Source organism: Brachyhypopomus gauderio, chromosome 1, assembly GCF_052324685.1.
Source record: "Brachyhypopomus gauderio isolate BG-103 chromosome 1, BGAUD_0.2, whole genome shotgun sequence".
In the NCBI taxonomy this organism is placed as follows: domain Eukaryota; kingdom Metazoa; phylum Chordata; class Actinopteri; order Gymnotiformes; family Hypopomidae; genus Brachyhypopomus; species Brachyhypopomus gauderio.
In genome coordinates, this window is record NC_135211.1 from 46,520,956 (window position 1) to 46,541,604 (window position 20,649).

Consider the following 20,649-nt stretch of genomic DNA (forward strand, 5'->3'; position numbering starts at 1 on the left):
TACACACAGCTCCCCTGAGGACACCAGCCATCCCTGGCATGGGGCAGAAGAGGCATCTCTGGGGCAGAAGAGGGGCATGAACACACACACACACACACACTCGCGCGCACACACACACACTCACACACACCTGTAGCAGAGTCTGTGCCAGCATCCTGGGTTGAGTCACCTGCAGACACCACAGACACGCTGCTGACTGGTGTTCCACTGGCAGACGCAACAGTGGATGATGGGACAGCAGCCGAGGTGGAGGCGGAGCTTGCAGACGGTGATGGAGCTCCTCCTACTTTCTTGGGTGCCACGACGACACTCCTGGGGAAGAAAAGAAAAAAAAAGCCATGGACCGACAGGGAAAGAGACGAGCAGTAGACATTGGCTTGAAAATTGTGCTTTAAAACGCAAACCAACCAACAAAGGTTTCTCCCTCATGCCCGCACACACACGTGCGCACGCAGACGCACACACTCCTCACAGACAGGCAGAAGGCATTGTGGGAGTCACTCAGGCACTCTGTCAAAAGCCCATTACCCATCTACATGCCCGAGCTCTGCTAAATATGCAGCGCATAATGTAATTTAGCATCAAGCACAGCGCAGCAGAGCGCTGAGAGCCTACTTACCTGCTTAGAGTAATTAGAGCCCTGCTTCCCTGACACAGAATATTCCGGAATTGCAGCATCTATCTTCCGGCCAATCGATGGCCTCCCTGCGTCCGTCACTGGACACTCTACACTTTGTGATTGATTGCGTTACAGAGACTTGTGGCAGTGCGTTATGAACGAAGATCAGCTCCTTATGAACCAGTGTTTGGGCTGCTCAGAGTGCCAGGAGAGCTAAGCTATCGGTGCCATCGTACAACTACAAGGACCACGCAGTCACGGAGCCAATCAGCGGTGGTACAGATACCTCGTGGCTATTCTTGTATCTTATGACAGCTGGCACTGAGTTCTCATATTGCAAACGGAAGGTTTCAAATTGTAAACTGTGTATTAGTTAAATATTGTTGGGCTTTTCCATGCTTCACTGAGACAAAGATGTTATTTACACAAACGTGCAAGATCAGTCCTAAATACTCCAGAAAGTGGGCAACACTGACTCACTGAAGTGTAGTGCTTCAAAACACCGTATCCACCGAATCGGAATCGACCGAGTTTTTAGAATCAGAATCTTTCCAAAACTTTCCAAAACACTCGACTGTGACATCACCGGCCCCCGGCGGTGCGCTCCATTCGGGTGTAGACGGGACGGTGTCTCCACCCTGAGAATGGAGCTATCTCTCCAGGGTCCTGGGTCCTGACAGAACGCTGGCCTCTTTATCGGCGCTGACAGAGCATGCAGCACTCTGGTTAATCGCCGACTGCAGTCTGGGAGCGACTGCAACTTTGCGCCCAGACAGCGCAGCTATCACGCGGGGGTCTGCACAGATTTAAGATAAGGCCCGTGCGGGACGCACTGTTTGAGAAGTTAAAGTCGTGCTGGAGGTGGTCCAGGGGCTAACCCAGGAGAGAGAGACATGCCTGGATTACACATTCCAAACACACTGTGAGGAATGGTTTTCATTTACCCAAAAAAAAAAAAAAAAAAACACACACTCTTTGCCCGAGGTGGGTATAAGACACTGTAGGTACTAGGCTCTAAGGGTCGTGGCTATATAATAGGCAGCATCAGCGTACTAGGAACTAGTAGGACACTCGAGTATCCTTCTCACCTAAACTGCTTCCAGAGGACACGGAAGGCCTAATTTTACTTGAGGACACACTTGCACTTCTTAACTCGGTTTTACTTGCATAGTGTCTTTTACAGTTCATTTACAGTTCAATTGATAGGAAACAGCTCCACAGAATTGCAGGGGACAGGAGGAGGCCGGGTTGAAGAGGGCGCGTTCTCCTTCTCGAGGCCATGTCCTAATGTGTTTATCATCCACACGAAATGGAATCGGAAGAGGTCAGAATTCAAACCCGCAGGAATTCATATCTCATGGACGTCTGGATGTTTACGCATGCCTTAAAGGAGAAGAAGGAAAAAACATAAAAAACGCCACACTCTCTCCGTTCACACCTCGCAGCCGACCCGGCTCGAGGAGTCCGAGCACGTTTTACATTTCAGCCCAGACTACGTCTCCTCTGGTGCTCCCTACAGCCGGGCCCAGCTCCGAGCATGCTCAGTGCGGTCCGGCGGAGTGGACGTGGTGAGGCGAGGGTCGAGGTGAAGCGTGTCCATCTGTTCCAGGGTTTTAAATTATTCAGTACACCATTAGCTACACTTAGCCCCAACCCAACACTGCTGTCAATTAATCAGAGCGGCCAGGCCTTCAGCGCCGGGCCCGGCCGGCCGGAGCAGAGCGAGAGGCGATGGCACTGGGGCGCTGCCTGGTGAATTATTTAGAGGTTTTAACCATTGCTAACATACTCAACATGTGGCCAGCATGTTTCCTGTAATCTGCCTCAATTTGAGATCGACGCATCAGGGAGTGTGTGAACAAGTTCGTTTGGTGTGTGTGTGTGTGTTTGTGTGTGTGTGCGCGCATCTGCGTTTGTCTATAGGACAGAGCTTGTATTCATCTGCAAGAAGTGTGTCCGTACGTGTATATGTACACACAAACACACACACACATCTTGCAGACACGTACATAGGCCCTAAAGTGAGTTGGTGAGACACCCAATCTGAAATTAAAGTGAGCTGCAGGGAGGTTTATGGTGAGCAATGTTGTTATTTGTGAACGGGGACAAACGCTGATAAAAGCTTGCGGTGGGCTAACTCATCTTACACAAAAGCTGTACACAAAAGCAGCACAGTAGTTCATCGTCTCTGTGATCTCGTTTCTCCTGACAGGCCCAAAACAGCCTTCTCCTCTTAAAAATACCTGGTAAAACGAGAAAATAACTACATGAGAGGTTCGTGCGCAAAAAACACATTAACACACAAGTGCACTTGCAAGTAAAACTAACAGCCCACTGGTAGCGTCTCCTCACCACGACCTCTCAATCCTGATCCTGCACAAGCATGTCAGCAGAACTCACTCGGCATCGTGGACGTAATGGACACAGAAAACGCACGCGCGAACGCACACACACGCACACACACAAAATAAATCAGGGGATTGTTTACAGGACGCTGTCATTATGACCTCATCCTCCAGAACCCTCTCTCTTTCTTTCTCTCTCTCTCCCTCTCTCTCTCTCTCTCTCTCTCTCTCTCTCTTTCTCTCCCTCTCTCTCTCCCTTTCTCCCTCTCTCTCTCCCTTTCTCCCTCTCTCTCTCCCTTTCTCCCTCTCTGTCTCTCATGTCATGTGAACTCCCCATAGTAGCCAAACCTTCTTTTCTGCAACATATTTCCTTAAAAAGAGTAAATCAAATTTCGCCGGATGCTTCACAGTGACACTATTTACCAGGCTCTGGTTCCTATCAGCAAATATTTGCAGACATTGCGTCAAAACAGGAGTGAGGGTCACAAAGACATATGGTGGAATCAGGCTGCTGAGGATAGTAAATAAATCTAATGTCTACTTCACCTTTGACCCAAGGCCAGTATTATCTGGGAGATCCTGTTTTTTCCAGCCCCAGAGCTCGTAAATCGCACCAAAGCCCGAACACGATTCCCACACGGAGGCATCAGTGCAGAATGGCAATTGGAACGTCACATCGGACCAGCGTCGTGAAAGATGGTTTATAGTGGAAGAACACACACACACACACACACACACACACACACTATACTATACAGGCACTTTGTGTGTAGGTCAAAAGTAACCCCTCTGATCAAGTGACTGTATGAGGTATAGAGACTGTATTCATAGCTGTTGGTATTAATCATCACCTTGGCATTTTGGAACTACAGGCCTATTCATACCTGCACTCAGTTATGAGAAAACATATATTAGTGCACATAAAAGCAAGCACAGGCCTCTATGCTGAAGCCCAGCAAAAGGCTGGAGCAAAATAGCTTATTTTTATTTAGCTTCACAGTATTTCACTCAGCCACCAACATACCAACACCATCCCACTATCCCTCACATGAAACATGGCATCCCGTCTATTATATCCCTCACACGCAACATGGCAACCCATATACACTATCCCTCACACCCAACATGGCAACCCATATACACTATCCCTCACACCCAACATGGCAACCCATATACACTATCCCTCACACCCAACATGGCAACCCATATACACTATCCCTCACACCCAACATGGCAACCCATATACACTATCCCTCACACCCAACATGGCAACCCATATACATTATCCCTCACACCCAACATGGCAACCCATATACACTATCCCTCACACCTAACATGGCAACCCATATACACTATCCCTCACACCCAACATGGCAACCCATATACACTATCCCTCACACCCAACATGGCAACCCATATACACTATCCCTCACACCCCAACATGGCAACCCATATACACTATCCCTCACACCCAACATGGCAACCCATATACACTATCCCTCACACCCAACATGGCAACCCATTAATACTATCCCTCACATATAATATGGCGGCAACCCATTAATACTATCCCTCACACCCAATATGGCAACCCATTAATACCATCCCTCACACCCAATATGGCAACCCATTAATATTATCCCTCACACCCAACATGGTAACCCATTAATACTATCCCTCACATATAATATGGCAACCCAGTAAAACTATCCTTCATACCAAACATGGCAACCCATTAATACTATCCCTCACACCCAACATGGGAATCCATTAATACAATCCCTCACTATTAATACTATCACTCCAAGATCAGCCCAACAGCTCCAGTTGTGATAGTATGAGGTTCTATTCTTGCCAGTCTAGCCATTGGTAAAATGAAAACATTTGATCAGCTCCGATGGAGTCAGTCATATATAGTCAACACATGAAAACCTGCCCTGGACTGTAGGTATGTCTAGAGTAAGGCCTGCTCTGGTCTGTAGGTATGTTTAGAGTAAGGCTTGCTCTGGGACGTTGGGTATGTCTAGAGTAAGACCTGCTCTGTACGTTGGGTATGTCTAGAGTAAGACCTGCTCTGGACAGTGGGTTTGTCTAGAGCAGGGGTACTCAACTGGCGGACCGCGGTCCGGATCCGGACCCGAATGCAGTCCTGTCCGGACCCAATCTAATTCCTGATTAACTGGATACGGACCAAAACAAAACCGTAGCATTTATTTTAGGGCTATTGAAAAAACACTCCGTCACGAGTGTTACATTCGCCACAGGTATCTGCCAAAATTGGACCGCGGACAAATTTAGTTGAGTACGCCTGGTCTAGAGCAAGACCTGCTCTGGACATTGGGTTTGTCTAGAGTAAGACCTGCTCTGGACGTTGAGTTTGTCTAGAGTAAGACCTGCTCTGGACGTTGGGTTTGTCTAGAGTAAGACCTGCTCTGGACTGTGGGTTTGTCTAGAGTAAGACCTGCTCTGGACTGTGACTGCATCCTCTCCAGCACCTCGGTCTCCAGGAGCCACTGTAATCCCTAACCAGATATGAGCAGCTCCTGATTCCTGACAAAGCATTCCACAGATAAAACTCATGTCTGCTACAACAAAGCAAAGCTTCTCAGAGAGGCAGGCAGGCAGGCAGGCAGAGAGAGAGAGAGAGAGAGAGAGAGAGAGAGAGAGAGAGAGAGAGAGACAGCTTTCTAAACACTATAGTCATATCTGGATTATTCATATAGTGCTTTTTCCAGCATGTGTTATTACAAAGCAGGTTTCTAAAGGTTTGGGTCTAGAATCTTAACAAGGAAGCCAATGGCAAGCAAACACTCCCTAGGCAGATTAAGGAATTAAGGAAAAACTCCCTAGGCAGATTAAGGAATTAAGGAAGAAACATTGGGAGAACCAAGTCTCAAGAGAGAAGCCATCTTATGGATAGAGAGACGAAGAAGAGAATGGAGTAGTAGCGTGAGACTTCCTCTGAGAAAAAGACAGGTAAACCTCAGGAGACACTCCTATAGTGCGAGTCATGGGTATTTACTGGTGGAACTGGGATGACTGGTAGAGGAATTATGTTTATGATGGAACAAAGGTATTCATTCCACTGTCTGATTACCATGCCTACCGAGAACATTAACATTCTAGAATCAAATATAAGATATTCGATTATGCAACCACACGAAAATCAAAACTTTCTCCTCAAAAGGTTAAATACATTTCTTCTCTCTTTTTACCTCGTGCTTTCCCTCCATCTTTCTATCTCTCCCTCTCCCTCTCCCTCTCTCCCTCTCTCTCTCTTCTCATCGTCTGACACAGTCTTTCTCCCTTTCATTCTAAATCCCTGTCTGGTTGTGTCTGGCTGCCACAGAGACGATGCCGCAAACACAAACCAGACAGGGCAGACATGATCCAGCACACAGACCCAACCAGCTCCCCTTAGGACACCAGCCATCCCTGGCATGGGGCAGAAAAGAGGCGTCTCTGGGGCAGGAGAGGGGCATGGAGGGGGCAAGTGCAAAAACACACACACACACACACACTCAACTTGATGCATACACACACACACACACACACACACACACACACACACACACACACACACACACACACACACACACACACACACACACACACACACACACACACACACACACACACACACACTCTACCCTGAAGGCAGCCATGTGTCATTTTAATGTATACCGCACACTCACACCCAAGTGATCTTCATGAGAAGTTTAAAAATGCTAAATATTTTAGCAGCTCATTGGCTTTGAGTCAGTGGAAAAAAAGATTGTTCTAGGTTGCTATGGGAACCAGCGGCAGGAGACACTTCTGCCTTTAACTGCATTTTTATGTGTCTACAGCGCATTCTACCAGGAGGAGTAACAAAAAGACCTCACAACTGTTCATTAACCAATCAGCACTGACCCTGAACGAACGCCTCACTCCATCAACCAATCAGCGGATAGCCAATGGGATGAGAGGGTACTGACCTGTCAAATGAGCGGAACTGGACAGCCTGTTCGTGGGACCCCTCCCCCATGGAACCCAGAAACGCTGGAGGCAGCAGACTGGGGTCCACCATGATGTCATCAGCCCGGGCGCTGACCAGGTTCCTGAGGATGTCCTTCACGTTCTTACTCTTGGTGTCCTTCTCCGTGACCTCCTGACCTCTCTTGACCTCTGAAGACAAGGTGGACAGGGCTTCAGACACAGCGTCGGGAGCCGTCCGGGACTCTCCGTCTCCAGGGGTAACGGGGGGAACGCTCGTCGCCAAGGGCGGAGTCTCTGCGGTTGGGAGATACTCCATTCCCTAGATCAGAGGAAACACTCTCTATGCACACACACACACACACACACACACACACACACACACACACACACACACACACACACACACACACACACACACACACACACGAGTCAGAAATTAGTTTTGTTAGTGAGAACGGGACCCTCTAGATCAGGATGTGTTGAGTGCGTATTCTGAGCAGAGGGTATACAGTGGGTTCTATAGCTTTTGTAGGTGTGTGTGTGTGTGTGTGTGTGTGTGTGTGACTTGTGCGTGGCTGTGCGGTCTATGCACTATGTATGTATGTGTGTGTGTGTGTGTGTTACCAGTGCACTGTGTGTGTGTGTTACCAGTGCACTGGGTGTGTGTGTGTGTGTGTGTGTGTGTGTGTGAGTGTGTGTGAGTTACCAGTGCACTGTGTGTGTGTGTGTGTGTTACCTGTGCACTGTGTGTGTTACCTGTGCACTGTGTGTGTGTGTGTGTTACCTGTGCACTGTGTGTGTATTACCAGTGCGCTGTGTGTGTTACCTGTGCACTCTGTGTGTGTGTGTGTGTGTGTGTGTTAACTGTGCACTGTGTGTGTGTGTGTGTTACCTGTGCACTGTTCGTGTGTGTGTGTTACCTGTGCGCTGTTCGTGTGTGTGTGTTACCTGTGCGCTGTTCGTGTGTGTGTGTTACCTGTGCGCTGTTCGTGTGTGTGTGTTACCTGTGCGCTGTTCGTGTGTGTGTGTTACCTGTGCGTGTGTGTGTTACCTGTGCGCTGTGTGCTGCTTCTCCTGTCATTGTGGGGCTCCAGGATGTCTCGGTATTTGGACACCATGAGCACAGAGATGAAGTAGACCACAGCAAGAGCCAGGAACTGTGCCTGTTTACTGTCCTCCTACACACACACACACACACACACACACACACACACACACACACACACACACACACACACACACACACACACACACACACAGTGTGAATGCCCACACAAGTGCATGTGACAGAAGCCTCTACCAGGTAAGATCAGTTAGGAAACATGACAGCGAATCGTTTCACAAACAAGTGTGGAGCTGCACGGAGGTCCAGAGTGAGGACTGACGAGGACAGAAAAAAGAGAGAGAAAGAGGGAGAGAAAGAGAGACAGAGAGAGACACAAAGACACTCACGATGTCCCTGAAGACCACAGCACGAAGGCGGTTAATGTCCATGTCCTGAAGCAAGCGGTCCGTGTCCCTGATAGGAGAGATCCCAACTGTCACCATGTCCATGGGACTCTGTGCATGCACACGCATACACACACGCACGCAGATACATACAAACACAAAACACACGTTATTCTACACACAAATGAGCAAAGCTTCTCAGTCATCCAGTCATTAACTGGTCTAGCACCACTAAATGATGGAGAAATGTAGCATCATCTTGCAGATCTTTCTCCACTGGCCACAATCAACCGAAGGTGGAAAAACCGCCTCTCACTTAAAACTCTGTGGCTGATTCATGGCTAATGTAATCCCAATCTTAAACTGAAGCCTAATTTAACCTTGGCCTAACCCCAACCCTTACCGCAACCCAAAACTAAAATACGCCTTCAACCCACTACTTAGGCTAACACTAAAATCCCCTACTCCACTGTCAATACTTAATCAATACCAGCAAAAGGCCCATTAGGACACAAACCCAGGCAGAGTGGAGGTGTTAGTGTTGGCAGGTCTCTGTGCCGTGCGCTCTAAGTGTGTGATAGAGAGCGTTAACTCGGCACACTCCAGGCACGCGTGAATTATAGATGAGCTGAAGCATTTGCTCAACACTTTCTGAAAGATAACAGGCAGGTTGCTGTTGTTTTTACTGGAATCTCAGCTATCAAATCAAAAGCGCCCAGCCAAATGCCCCAGCACTGGTCTTCATGGGCTGTTTCCCGCCCATTTAAAACGAGGAAACATACAGAGCTCAGCATTTAAGCATCACCCTTCTTCTCAAATCCACAGGGCGACGGTCCCAAACTTACATCTGCCCTAATACTTCAGATTAATTTGTAAGAAGGGACGTAACTTCCGCATAGAACGTCTCCCAAAGTCCTACAAACTGCCGTGTCTGATAGCATGCCTGTAAAAACCGACCCACTAAGGCCCTAATTATACTGGTTTAACCCCTCTGTACTGGATGGGCCTCAGAACGTGCCGTCTGCTCTGCATTCTGCTGCAGTATGTGTGCTGTGAACAAACACTCGCCTGGGCTGGCATGAGCTTAGAAGCTCCCAGCATGCCCTGGGGCGCTTTCTGGCCGCTCTCCACCATGAGCTTGTAGTGAGAGTGCTGCTGACACTCCAGACAGTTCCGCACGGCCATCGCACACACTGCAGAGAGAGAGAGAGAGAGAGAGAGAGAGAGAGAGAGAGAGAGAGAGAGAGAGAGAGAGAGAGAGAGAGAGAATATAATGCTTTAAACAAAACAGGATGCATAAAATCAGTGGCAAAGGCATATGGGGAAGATAGTGAAGTGAGACATGTAGAGAGAGAGACAGGCAGACAGACAGACAGTGTCAGTTAACAAGCAGAGAAGGTGGGATTTAAAAAGAAAATCTGAAAAAGGCGTTACAAAAGACAGGGATGTGAGCATGAGGGGAAACAGATAAACAGCACAGAGGGCAACACACACACACAGTTTTCCGTGATTCCAAAGCTGTTAAAGGTTGAGGGGGTTACCCATTACTTAACCTGTATGAGGTCTAAATAATAGATGACATTAGCGTAATGTCTGCCTCTCCCCAGGTTACAAACCTGGCACGAGACTCTCTGTGTCTGATAACTCTGGGTTCCCGCCACAGACAAGAAAAAACACTCACTGCTTTTAATTTGATGTATCGCATGCCATGTTTAAGCACAGTGGGGTGGGTGTGTGTGCGCGTTTGTGTGTGTACTGTCTCTCCGCAACAGTAAAGGAGCACTAACAGATTTTAATCTGATGTATTGCACACCATTTAGGGCACAGCTGTGAGTGAATATATGAGGCTGTAAGTGTGCATGGGGGGGGGGGGGGACAAAGAGAGGGAGAGAAAGAAGGAAAGACAGAAAGAGAAAGAAAGAGAGGGAGAGAGACAGAATGAGAGAAAGAGAAGGAGAGACAGAAAGACAGAAAGAAAGGGAAAGAGCGAGAGAGAGAGAGAGAGGATCTATAGGAGAAACTGAAGGAAAGAGAAACAGAAAGGAGAGAAACATACAGATGACAGAGAGAGAATGAAAGAGAGAAAGAAAGAGACTCTTTTACCCACAATGCTCTGCTCCCTGCTAAATGTGATGAACATGTATGGTGAAGCAGTTGGACTATGACTGTTATTTTGGCTGGGCGGACCACACTTTTCCATTAGGGGCTCCATCTCGGAGTCGTTTTTATGGATGCAGTCGAAACCTTGTTACTACTCCCTAATCAGATTACAAACCGACATACCTCATCAAATATTCATCTCATACACCCAGCCGCTCCGCCTCTACCAATCAGGAGCGTCGGACAGGCCCGCACGGAACAGCGTCGAGGCCGTTTAACACGGCGGCCATTTTGTTAAATTTGGTTTTCGGGGCTCCTGTAGGCTGAGGGGCTGAAGAGACGCCATTACACAAACAGAGGAATGTAAACGGGTGGAGAAGTGAAGGAGTCTAGCTAAGCTTTAAGGTCAGGAACTCTGTGTGTGTGTGTGTGTGTGTGTGTGTGTGTGTGTGTGTGTGTGTGTGTGTGTGTGTGTGTGTGTGTGTGTGAACACATAAAAAAATAGAAATGAATAATGCAAACATAATGAGCAGTTACTCCTCGGAAATGGAAGAAAAGCGTGTGATACACACATGCACACATGTGGCGTGAAGTCTGAGCCTGGGGCTACAAAACAGCCATTAGAGGGAAGGCTTTAATGACGGGAGTCATGGCAGAGCACTCGGGTGTGGGAGGGTTATAATAACACCATCTAAAAACTCATATCAGCCTGGGTGGGGGAGGGGCCGGGGGGCGGGGCCTGCCGAAAGGGGCAACGGCGAAATCAATAAGAGAAGAAGTGAAAATAACCAGAAAACAAGGGATAAGGAGAGATGGAGGGAGGAAAGAGGGGAAGGAGAAAAGGAGAGATGCAGCACTGAAGAAAAACAGGAGTGAAGATAAAAATGCAGCAGGGGGAAAAAAGAGCATGAGAGAGAGAGAGAGAGAGAGAGAGAGAGAGAGAGAGGAGCAGAGAGGAAGGAAAACAAAGGAGGATGATGTAAGAGAGGAGATGGAGAAGGTGAGGCTGTGAAAATCAGAAAGTGTGAAATGAAGAAGGAGGGATGGTGAGAGAGAGAGAGAGAGAGAGAGAGAGAGAGAGAGGTGGATATAGAGAGCAAGGGATAAAGAGAGAGAGGAAGGCGGAAGAGGGTGTGTGATACCTAGCCGCAGGCACTGTCTGAGGATGCCCCCAGAGGACATGTTCTTCTCAGCCTCGATCTCCGTGAAGCTGAGTGAGCTGGCGAAGATCAGGACGTCCACCAGGCTGATGAGACGCTGGAGAAAGGCCAGCGAGGCCTCCAAAGACAAACCCTGAGATGCCTCCAGGCTCTCCAGCTCGTGCTGGGGGGGGGGGGGGGAGTTCACATCACCTGAGTTACCACCATCATCATCGTCATCATCAACAAGAGAGGCACAACCATCTCTGGACAATCTCTCAGCTGTCTGCTTCATCCCATTTTCATCATCATTACTACAAGCATTATGGGCACCTTCGTCCTCACCACCATCATCATCATTATTCTCAACACTCACACCCACCGTCCTCATTATTGTCACATTTCACACACACTGACTGGGTACATAATAATTGTCATCACCGCCATCATCAGCATCGGTGGCATTAAAGGGTTCATAATCAGTCGTATGGCAGGACAACAGTGGGCAATATTTATTACCATCGGATCTAAACACAATGTGCTGGTACAAACGCCAGCGTTATCCATCACACCATGTCACCTTTTCTTTTTATTGCCCACCAATGTTGGGGTCCCAATTTGTGTGAACTGTAATGCAATGCTTGTTTAAAATGAAACACTTGAGTGATAAAATGACTATACAGTTATACACCACTACTCACACAGACCCGTCCACTACACACACACACACACACACACACACACACTGACCGAGGAGGACGTGGCAGCGGACAGCAGAGGCAGGATCCCACCACAGGCCATGATGAGGTTGTCCAGCACCTGAGATATCAGATGTACGGTGTTGTGCACAAACACCACATTCTCACTGCTGTTTACAAAGTCCATCACCGTCTTAGTAGAGTGGCTGTCAACAAAAATACACACACTGTGTAAAATATACATAGTTTAAAATATATATACACCTTTTAATATATTGTTCAATTATAATTTATCATTTTCATGACATTAGATAATTAAATTATCATCTCAAGAGAAAAACACGAGATCAGATTAAAAACGGCATCAGAATTTCCATAATTCCCCTCACCTTCTCCACATCTGCACATCTGTCTCTATGGAGAACAGCAGGTCAGTCAGAAGGCGCTGGTGCATGTGAGACCATTTGAACTCTGGGATACGGAACATGGCGGAGCGAGAGGAGGTGGAGGACTCTCGGGCCTGGGCGGAGGTTCCCACCCCCGCAGCCGCTGGGACCTGGCCTCCACCCTGCAGAGACACAGCAGGTAGCAGGTGAATGTTAGCGTTGTCCTAGCATTAGCATAGCGCTAGCCTTTAACAAAACAAAAGTAATCAAGCCCTTCTGGATAAATGTAAACCGAGTTTCCAGCCCCACTAGAGAGTAACGGCAGTTAGAACATTCACTGTTATGAGGAGACAGTATGCTGTAAAGACACAAACGCCAATCATGCTGAGAAACGTGACGCAGACCAGTGACAGAACAGGGAAACACGTTATCTAGAGTTTTTAAGATGTTAGCGTTAGGTTAGGGTAAAAGGTTGACACCAACCGTGGCCGTTGTCTCCTTCAGTTCCAGCTTCTCGGTGTCAATGGCCACACTGGACACATCCAGTCTGGCAATCTTTATGTCTTTGGTCTTAGTGTTGGCGGTCTCGGCCTCGGTGTCTGCACCGCCCCCTGCAGGCTGGGAGCCAACCTTCGCCGGCTCTGGGACGGAACCCGCCGTCTGAGGAAGATCCTTCACATCGGTGCTTGCACTTTCTGGTGCCGTCTCCTCTTGACCTGCTTCCGACGTCTTCTCAGTCTTTCCCTCCCTCTCCTCTTGGGCATCTTTGTCTTCCTCGTCTTCCTCGTCTTCCTCCACTGGTGTGGCCACAGCGGAGACGAAGGAGGACTCCTCCGTGCTGTCGTCGCTGGCCTTCGCCAAGTCGCTGGCCAAAGAAGGTCCAACCAGCTCACCGCTGCAGGCCCCAGACTCTCCAGCCGGGCTAGTCTCGGAGAAGGCTCCCTCTGCAATGGTCTGCCCACCCTCATCTCCGCCAAGCTCCCTCACCGCTTCACCTGCCTCAGACGCAGGTGTGCTCTCCTCAGGTGTGGCATCCTCAGGTGAGCTCTTCTCAGAGGCAGGCCGTTTCTCCAAGCCTTCGGTCTGTGGTTGTATCTCCTTCACTTGACTGGCTTCTTCCGGAAGCTTCTCAACATCGGTTTGTAATTCCGGGTCCTTTACGCCGGTAGTTTCTGAGCTCTTGAGATCATCCACCTCTTCTGGCGTGTGGGTGGACCGAGCCTCAGAGGCCGTTGGCTCACCTGCAGCTTCTTTCTCAACCTCACCTTCTTCCTGACGGGACCCCCCTGCTATATCTGCTCCCACCACCTGCTCCCTTGTTCTCTGTTCTTCCTCATTGGCTTCCTCTTCCTCAGCTCTGGCCAAGATGTTGGAGACGGTGACGGAGGCGTGAGCTCTGTCCCGCTCCTCTCCCTGCGAGGGCTGATCAGAGCCCGGTTCACCCACACGCAGCTCTATCACTGTGGATGGAGGAGCTTCCAGAGCTCCCTGAGTGTCTGCAGGGACGTCTCCGTTGGCCCTGGTGTGGTGCTCAGAGTCCCTGCTGGCCCCAGAGATGGTTCTGATTCTGGTTGCGGAGCCGCTGTCTGAACCTGCCCGCTGGTACTCGCGGAACACGCGGGACAGATTCTCCTTGTGCTGCTCGAAGGTAACCTGTGGATACACAGTCCTAAATGAGACACTATTTACAATGTATTGTTTTGATATTTTAGCAAGCTAGATATTAATGCTATTACAATTAATGCTAATACAATTATTTTAACTCCATACAAGATGTACAACACTGAGAGCATGGACTGTTTCTTTTGCTGGAAATACACTTCCAAGTATGGACACAGGTGGCAGGTGTGTGTGTGTGTGTGTGTGTGTGTGTGTGTGTGTGTGTGTGTGTGTGTGTGTGTGTGTGTGTGTGTGTGTGTGTGTGTGTGTATGTGTGTGTGTGTGTGTGTGAGGGGGGTGTCACTCATTAAAAACACAGACAATAACTGCTGCCAATTCACTCAAGTAAGCTAAACTAACTCAATAAACGTTGATGCTACCACAGCGATACACCCTGGAACAACCAAACAATGTAGCGTATTGATTTTCTAACAACATCTACGGATTACACGCCGCATAAACGTCTTTATAAACAAACACCACAAAAGAGTCGAGAAAAGACCCGATTCCCTCACAGGCCCCAATTAGCCACAGACAGTCAAAGGCATTTGCAGATCTAGCAAAGCCCCCCCCCCCACCCTCAGCCCATCTAATTTAGAACTCTCCATTTATCACACAGCACAGACAGAAAGTCAAACACGCCACTGGGAGAAGCAGAAACAGCTACGAACTCAGCTCCACGCAGACACACACCGAGGACCTCTGGACATTTGCATCTAGGCAAGAAAACCCCGATTATTTGTAATTAATTTGCGGTTATTGTCCTAAATTAGCCCGTGAGCAGGCAGGTCATTAATCTTCTCTGGGGCATGATTGGTAATCCATAGGTGTTTTGGTTGGACGGACAGCCCTTAACGGCTCTGCCCCCCCCCACCCCTCCCTCATTCCCCTCCATCTGGAAACCCCTGTGTTAGCACGGCCATTACTTTAAGCTTAATTTGACATTTAATGCTTAAGCCTCTAAGACTGCAACAAAGTTCCAGCTCTTCTGTTCGCTCACAGAAGAATTACATATCACAAAGCACAGATCAACGTCAGACAACCGCTCGAGAAACAAAACCGAAAAAAAAAAATGTTACGTTTAGTTCAGTTCTGGTCATTTTCTCTCTTCGGTGCAGTTTTTTCAACCACTGCTTTCAATCAAGTAATTCCATCATATAACCATGTATTCAGGGCACATTACAGGTTTACTACGCATTATACAGATAAAGGACTCTAGCACCAAACCTCAAACAACCTTATTCACTATTCAGAGTAGCTGAAAATAGTTCAAAGGATGAGATTAGTGAAATGCTTGGTTTTAGACTTACAGATGAGGAAGAATTGAGCTCCAGTAGTTTCCCCACAGGCCATAAACACAGGGAATACATTTGTATCAAGTAGTAGATTTTTGAGATTCAGTGCTGGCGTATTCCTTAGACTTAAAGCATCTTGCTATTCAGATGAGTCTGTTCTCTCTCCCTCCCGGCCCAGCTCGGCTCTACGTCATGTAAGAGGCATTGGGACTGCACAGAACACACCAGGCCCGGCGGTGCGCCTTGTGGAGATAGAGTTACCCCTGGAAAATAGAGGTTACTGTACGAATGCGGCTACCACAACCCCATTAATGCACCACGGGGCAGGCTTCACATCAGACTCGATCTAATCAAATGTAACTCCAGTCAGCGCCACATCAAAGGGGGCACGGACAGAAACCCCCCCAAGTCCTGCAGGACAACAGCCGTGCCTTCATAACGCCACCGCCATCACAACATCAGCCGGACGTCTGGTGGCCAAGTCGTAACGCATAACGCAAATCAGGTTAGCACAAGCACGCGGAGAGGAAAGAGTAGCAATGTGCATGTGGAGAGAGAGACCCTCACCCTCCGATTACTGTGTAATATAATTAGGGTCTTCTGCGTAAGAACACCAGGCTTCACGTCAGCCTCGAGACGAAAAACTCATTCTGCTCCGTCAAACTGAAATTCACGCCAATCAGATGATTGACATGATGCATGATACCATCTCCCTGCCCCTGACACTGTGACGCACTTCTAGCTGCACGGCCCTGCTGTTCTGGGCTCAGAGCCGGAGCCTTGCGTCTCTGCGGCAACACCGCGCACAGCTTTATACCACTGATCCGAGATCAGGCCGGCAGGGAGTCCCATTTAGATCAATAGATAGCAAGCAACCAGAAAATAAAAGGAACACGGGGATCCTTAGGAAGGCCCTAATTGGATTAGCGAAATGCAATTCTATTCCAACCCAAAATCAATGTCGTCAGCAGGCTCAATATTTCTTCACCACACTTTATTGTATTGTGCTGGACTGTGGATGCTCCATAGGGCCTGAATCACTCTAATGAACGTATGATCCACTATAGAGTACATTAAGGCCACGTGACTCCGTATGAGAGAGAACAAACCGATTCACGTGTGGCAGAAGAGAGACCCCAAAACACAACACACACGTTTGCACTACCAAAGGGTTACCAAGGAAACAGTGAGCACGTAGTACCCAAAAAAAATCCAAATGTGCTTGTTTGCCCAGCAGAGCTGAACGGTACCCTCGGAAACCAGACACACGGCACATAAGGACTCAAACGTTTTACTCATTCAATAAACCGTAACACGCCTCATAACCAGAAAAACAACACGCAGAAGGCATGATGTGTAAAACAGAGACGTCTCCACGAAGCAGTGTGTGCTGGTGAGAAGCCGGGTTCACGTCTTCTGAATGACAGCTTACGGTTCTCCTTATCATTCAGTGGTCAATGTCATGCATGTTGGAAGCCCCTCTGGCCTTTGTGTGGGTGCCCGTGCATGTCTGTTTGTACGGCGTTACTCAATAAACATTGGCAGCCCGACCGCCTCTATCTTTACAAGCAGGACTTGCAATACTGAGGCTCTTTGTCCTAGGAATCCATAGCACTTGCCGTGCATTGAACACCGAGAGTCAGCAGGAGGAGGCAGAGAGGAGCTCGTGGAGATGTTACACCGGAGCTTCAACGCAGGGTCATCACTACAATCCCTCTGGACAAACAACGGTAATGACACGGTGATTTCACAGCTGTTATCAGACTTCGCCAGGCAACGCTTACATGTGCATAACTATAGCAATGATGGCCATCAACAACTTTCTACATATTTGCTGCCTCAGATTTTAAATGTCTAATCTTCATCCTCCTCCTCATATCAGTGGTGATGGAAGCAGGATTCTGTTTTAATGCAAGACTTAATGCCATCGGTCCAGATTCTACACACATTCTGTTTCCATGGCAGGCACTGTCCTTTAGAACATTCCAGGAACATTCTTGAGAACATTCAAAGATTCTCTCCTTCTGATGTTCCACACGTTGGGCTGCAATACTGCTGACTGGGGAAGGCTGAAGGACACTCGGCCCTCGACAGGCCGATCACTTCCTGCTGGAAGTTGTCCTGAGCTGAGCGTGCTCATTTCTGAGCAGCTCTAGAACAGGGGCACCTTGGGAAGGCGATGGTGTCAGCATGACCCCCTGCAGAAACATCTGTCCTCTTACAATGAGAGTAATGCAGAGGTAGAGCGCTGAGCTCTCACACACACACACACACACACACACACACACACACACACACACACACGGTTGAATGCACAGCAAACTGATGGCTTTATCCAAATATACACACATGATTTTTACATGCAAAGCTACTCAAAGCATTAGCAATTCTACAGAGAGCACTTACAGAGAGCAATGTTTCAACAAGCTGAAATTCAAATGAAGGACTTAACCACATGCGTAACAATCAGAGCCATGAAGTCATTTCTAGATTTAGCATATTTTTATTTATCACAAAATGAAAGCAATTAAATAATCATTTATCTACACATTAATTTAATGTTTGTTGTGGAAAACATACTATAAGTATATTCGTTATATGGGTTTGTGATGCCTTTTGGCAATAGAACTATAACTGTGCCTGCACTCCAATGGCAGTGAGACTACAGTAGAATTTCTCCAGAGAGCAGGAGAATGTGTGATATGGTAGAGCCTCCCGGAGTGGCACTAGTGTCTCATAGATACACTAGTGTCTCATAGATGCACTAGTGTCTCATAGATGCCTCGCTCGGAAAATGCAAACGTAGGTAATTTGTGGTGACTTGCTCTCTGTAATAAACCATTTGAGATGCATAATAAATGCTTACAAACAAAAGAAAGAGAGAGGTCAAAAAATAGCATGTACACCGCAGTGTAAATACACACACACACACACACGCTCTTTCTTCACAGTTACACACACCATTCCCATTCTCTATGTCACACGCGCGCACACACACACACACACACACACACACACACACACACACACACACACACACACACACACACACACACACACACACACACACACACAGCCCCCGCAGCTGTGAAAGGGAGCACTACAGTGACAAACAGCTCTCCTGCTCTGAACTTGGCAGGAAATCTATCACGCTGGACAATAAAATTGCAATTGAGTTTCTTTAGCTTTTTTTATATATAGCAAATGCATGTATCTCAAAGGCTGGGCACTTCCTCCCCCTCCCCAGCACACAAACCGGGCTGCTCCTTCCTCTTAAGGACAACAATACAAACAAACAAACAAACAAGTGTTGTTTTTTTTTTATCACACCAGAACCCACAAACAGCAGAAACCAGCATTAATCTACTGCGGTAATAAAAAACTAAACAAAGCAGACGTTTTCAGAGCCGGCTGGGGCGGACAGGCAGGACCGCGGTCAGAGATCTGCCCCGGGAGCAGTGGTGTCGCGGGGCGCTCCAGAGGCGTCTCGGTACGGACCCGTTAACCTGCTGCGTTCGCACGCGGGCCGCCGCACCTCGACTGGGCGTGAAGAATACAGACAGACATACAGACAACAGGGGCGTGTGTGCTGCGTGTGTGAGGGACACGACACACTCCAGCTTTGTGGTACTGGACATTAATTACACATAATAAAACGTGCATTTAATAATGTGCCTTTAAGTTTTACATATATAAACATATGAGCCCTTTTTTGAGAAAAAAATATAGACACACCGCGCGCACACACACACACACACACACACACACACACACACACACACACACACACACACACACACACCAAAGCTGCAACACTGATTTGATCCATTCTTGTCTCATCACATTACAATCATCTAATCTTTGCAGAACGCAGTGGGTTTCCTCAAGGAGCACGGACTCATAAATTATTCAAACTATTTTCTTTCACACACATTGGGAAAAATAGTCTGGACATCTGAGCCTTGGTTAAAAAAATATATCAGCATGAAATGCAAGACACGCAGAAAAAAAGGCATAGCTTAGACAGTCAAAACCTATCAGGCAATGTTCAGTAAACTCAGCAGGCTACAGCACCGCGTTAACTTGGATACAGTGTCCTGTCGATATTCTCTGTGCGCTACGCATTCTCTGTAACTGAGAACAGCTCTGGCTTCCAACTTGTATTCGTGCATTCAGATTCGCCACCTTTACCTTCATCCCTGTAATTGCACTCTGCGTTCAATTTCCGAGCTGCTTCACAGCACGACTCTTGTGCTGGCGAGCACACGTGCACTGCAAAAGCACAGCTCTGCCCCCTGGTGGCTGATGTATGCAACCCAACATTCCAGAGACACAACTGGGCTTTGTGGGGGAACTAAAGTTATTATGCATTATCAGCCAGAATCTGGGAGTGTGATGCCCACACTTTCTGACACCAACCAAATTACATCACTGTGTGTACAGCAGGGCAATACAATATCAACACTGCGGCTTAAAATAGAAAACTCTGAAACAAGGAGCACCCAGCGATTATTACCTATAGCATTAAGAACGCAATCCAATACAGCAAAATAAACAGCTAGTGGCTATGAAGGAAGTAGAGATTCTAATCTGAGGTCTCTGGATGGGATTATAGCAATGCCTTGGGACAGACAGAAGACACAGATTATAAAAAGAAAGTAAGGTAGAGAAAGAACACAGACAGATGTTAGAGAGAGAGAGAGAGAGAGAGAGAGAGAGAGAGAGATTGTAATCTAAATCACATTATGTAAGTTAACATGCCATTTAACTACAGAAGGGGGAGGACTCTCAGAACATCCGAAAACAACCGACACCGACAGGTTTCATTAGCACGATTTTCTAAATATCATTAAACATTGTGTCCTGGACAGCAGTTAGAGTGTCAGGACTAATTGCAGTTATACTAATAACTGCAGAAATACAAGCACTTGTGTGTGTGTGTGTGTGTGTGTGTGTGTGCGCGTATGTGTGTATATGTGTG

The 20,649-nt window shown here is 47.7% G+C and overlaps 1 protein-coding gene across 1 annotated transcript in view; it reads right to left on the reverse strand.

The window, feature by feature from the left end:
* The window catches only part of lrba (LPS-responsive vesicle trafficking, beach and anchor containing), a 184,498-nt gene that overhangs the window by 126,244 nt on the left and 37,605 nt on the right, over nucleotides 1-20,649 (reverse strand). Inside the window, 10 exon segments of the mRNA XM_076996609.1 lie at nucleotides 102-312; nucleotides 6,942-7,207; nucleotides 7,209-7,282; nucleotides 7,994-8,120; nucleotides 8,395-8,502; nucleotides 9,460-9,584; nucleotides 11,634-11,814; nucleotides 12,381-12,534; nucleotides 12,718-12,896; nucleotides 13,198-14,367. Coding sequence (XP_076852724.1) covers nucleotides 102-312; nucleotides 6,942-7,207; nucleotides 7,209-7,282; nucleotides 7,994-8,120; nucleotides 8,395-8,502; nucleotides 9,460-9,584; nucleotides 11,634-11,814; nucleotides 12,381-12,534; nucleotides 12,718-12,896; nucleotides 13,198-14,367 — 2,595 coding nt within the window.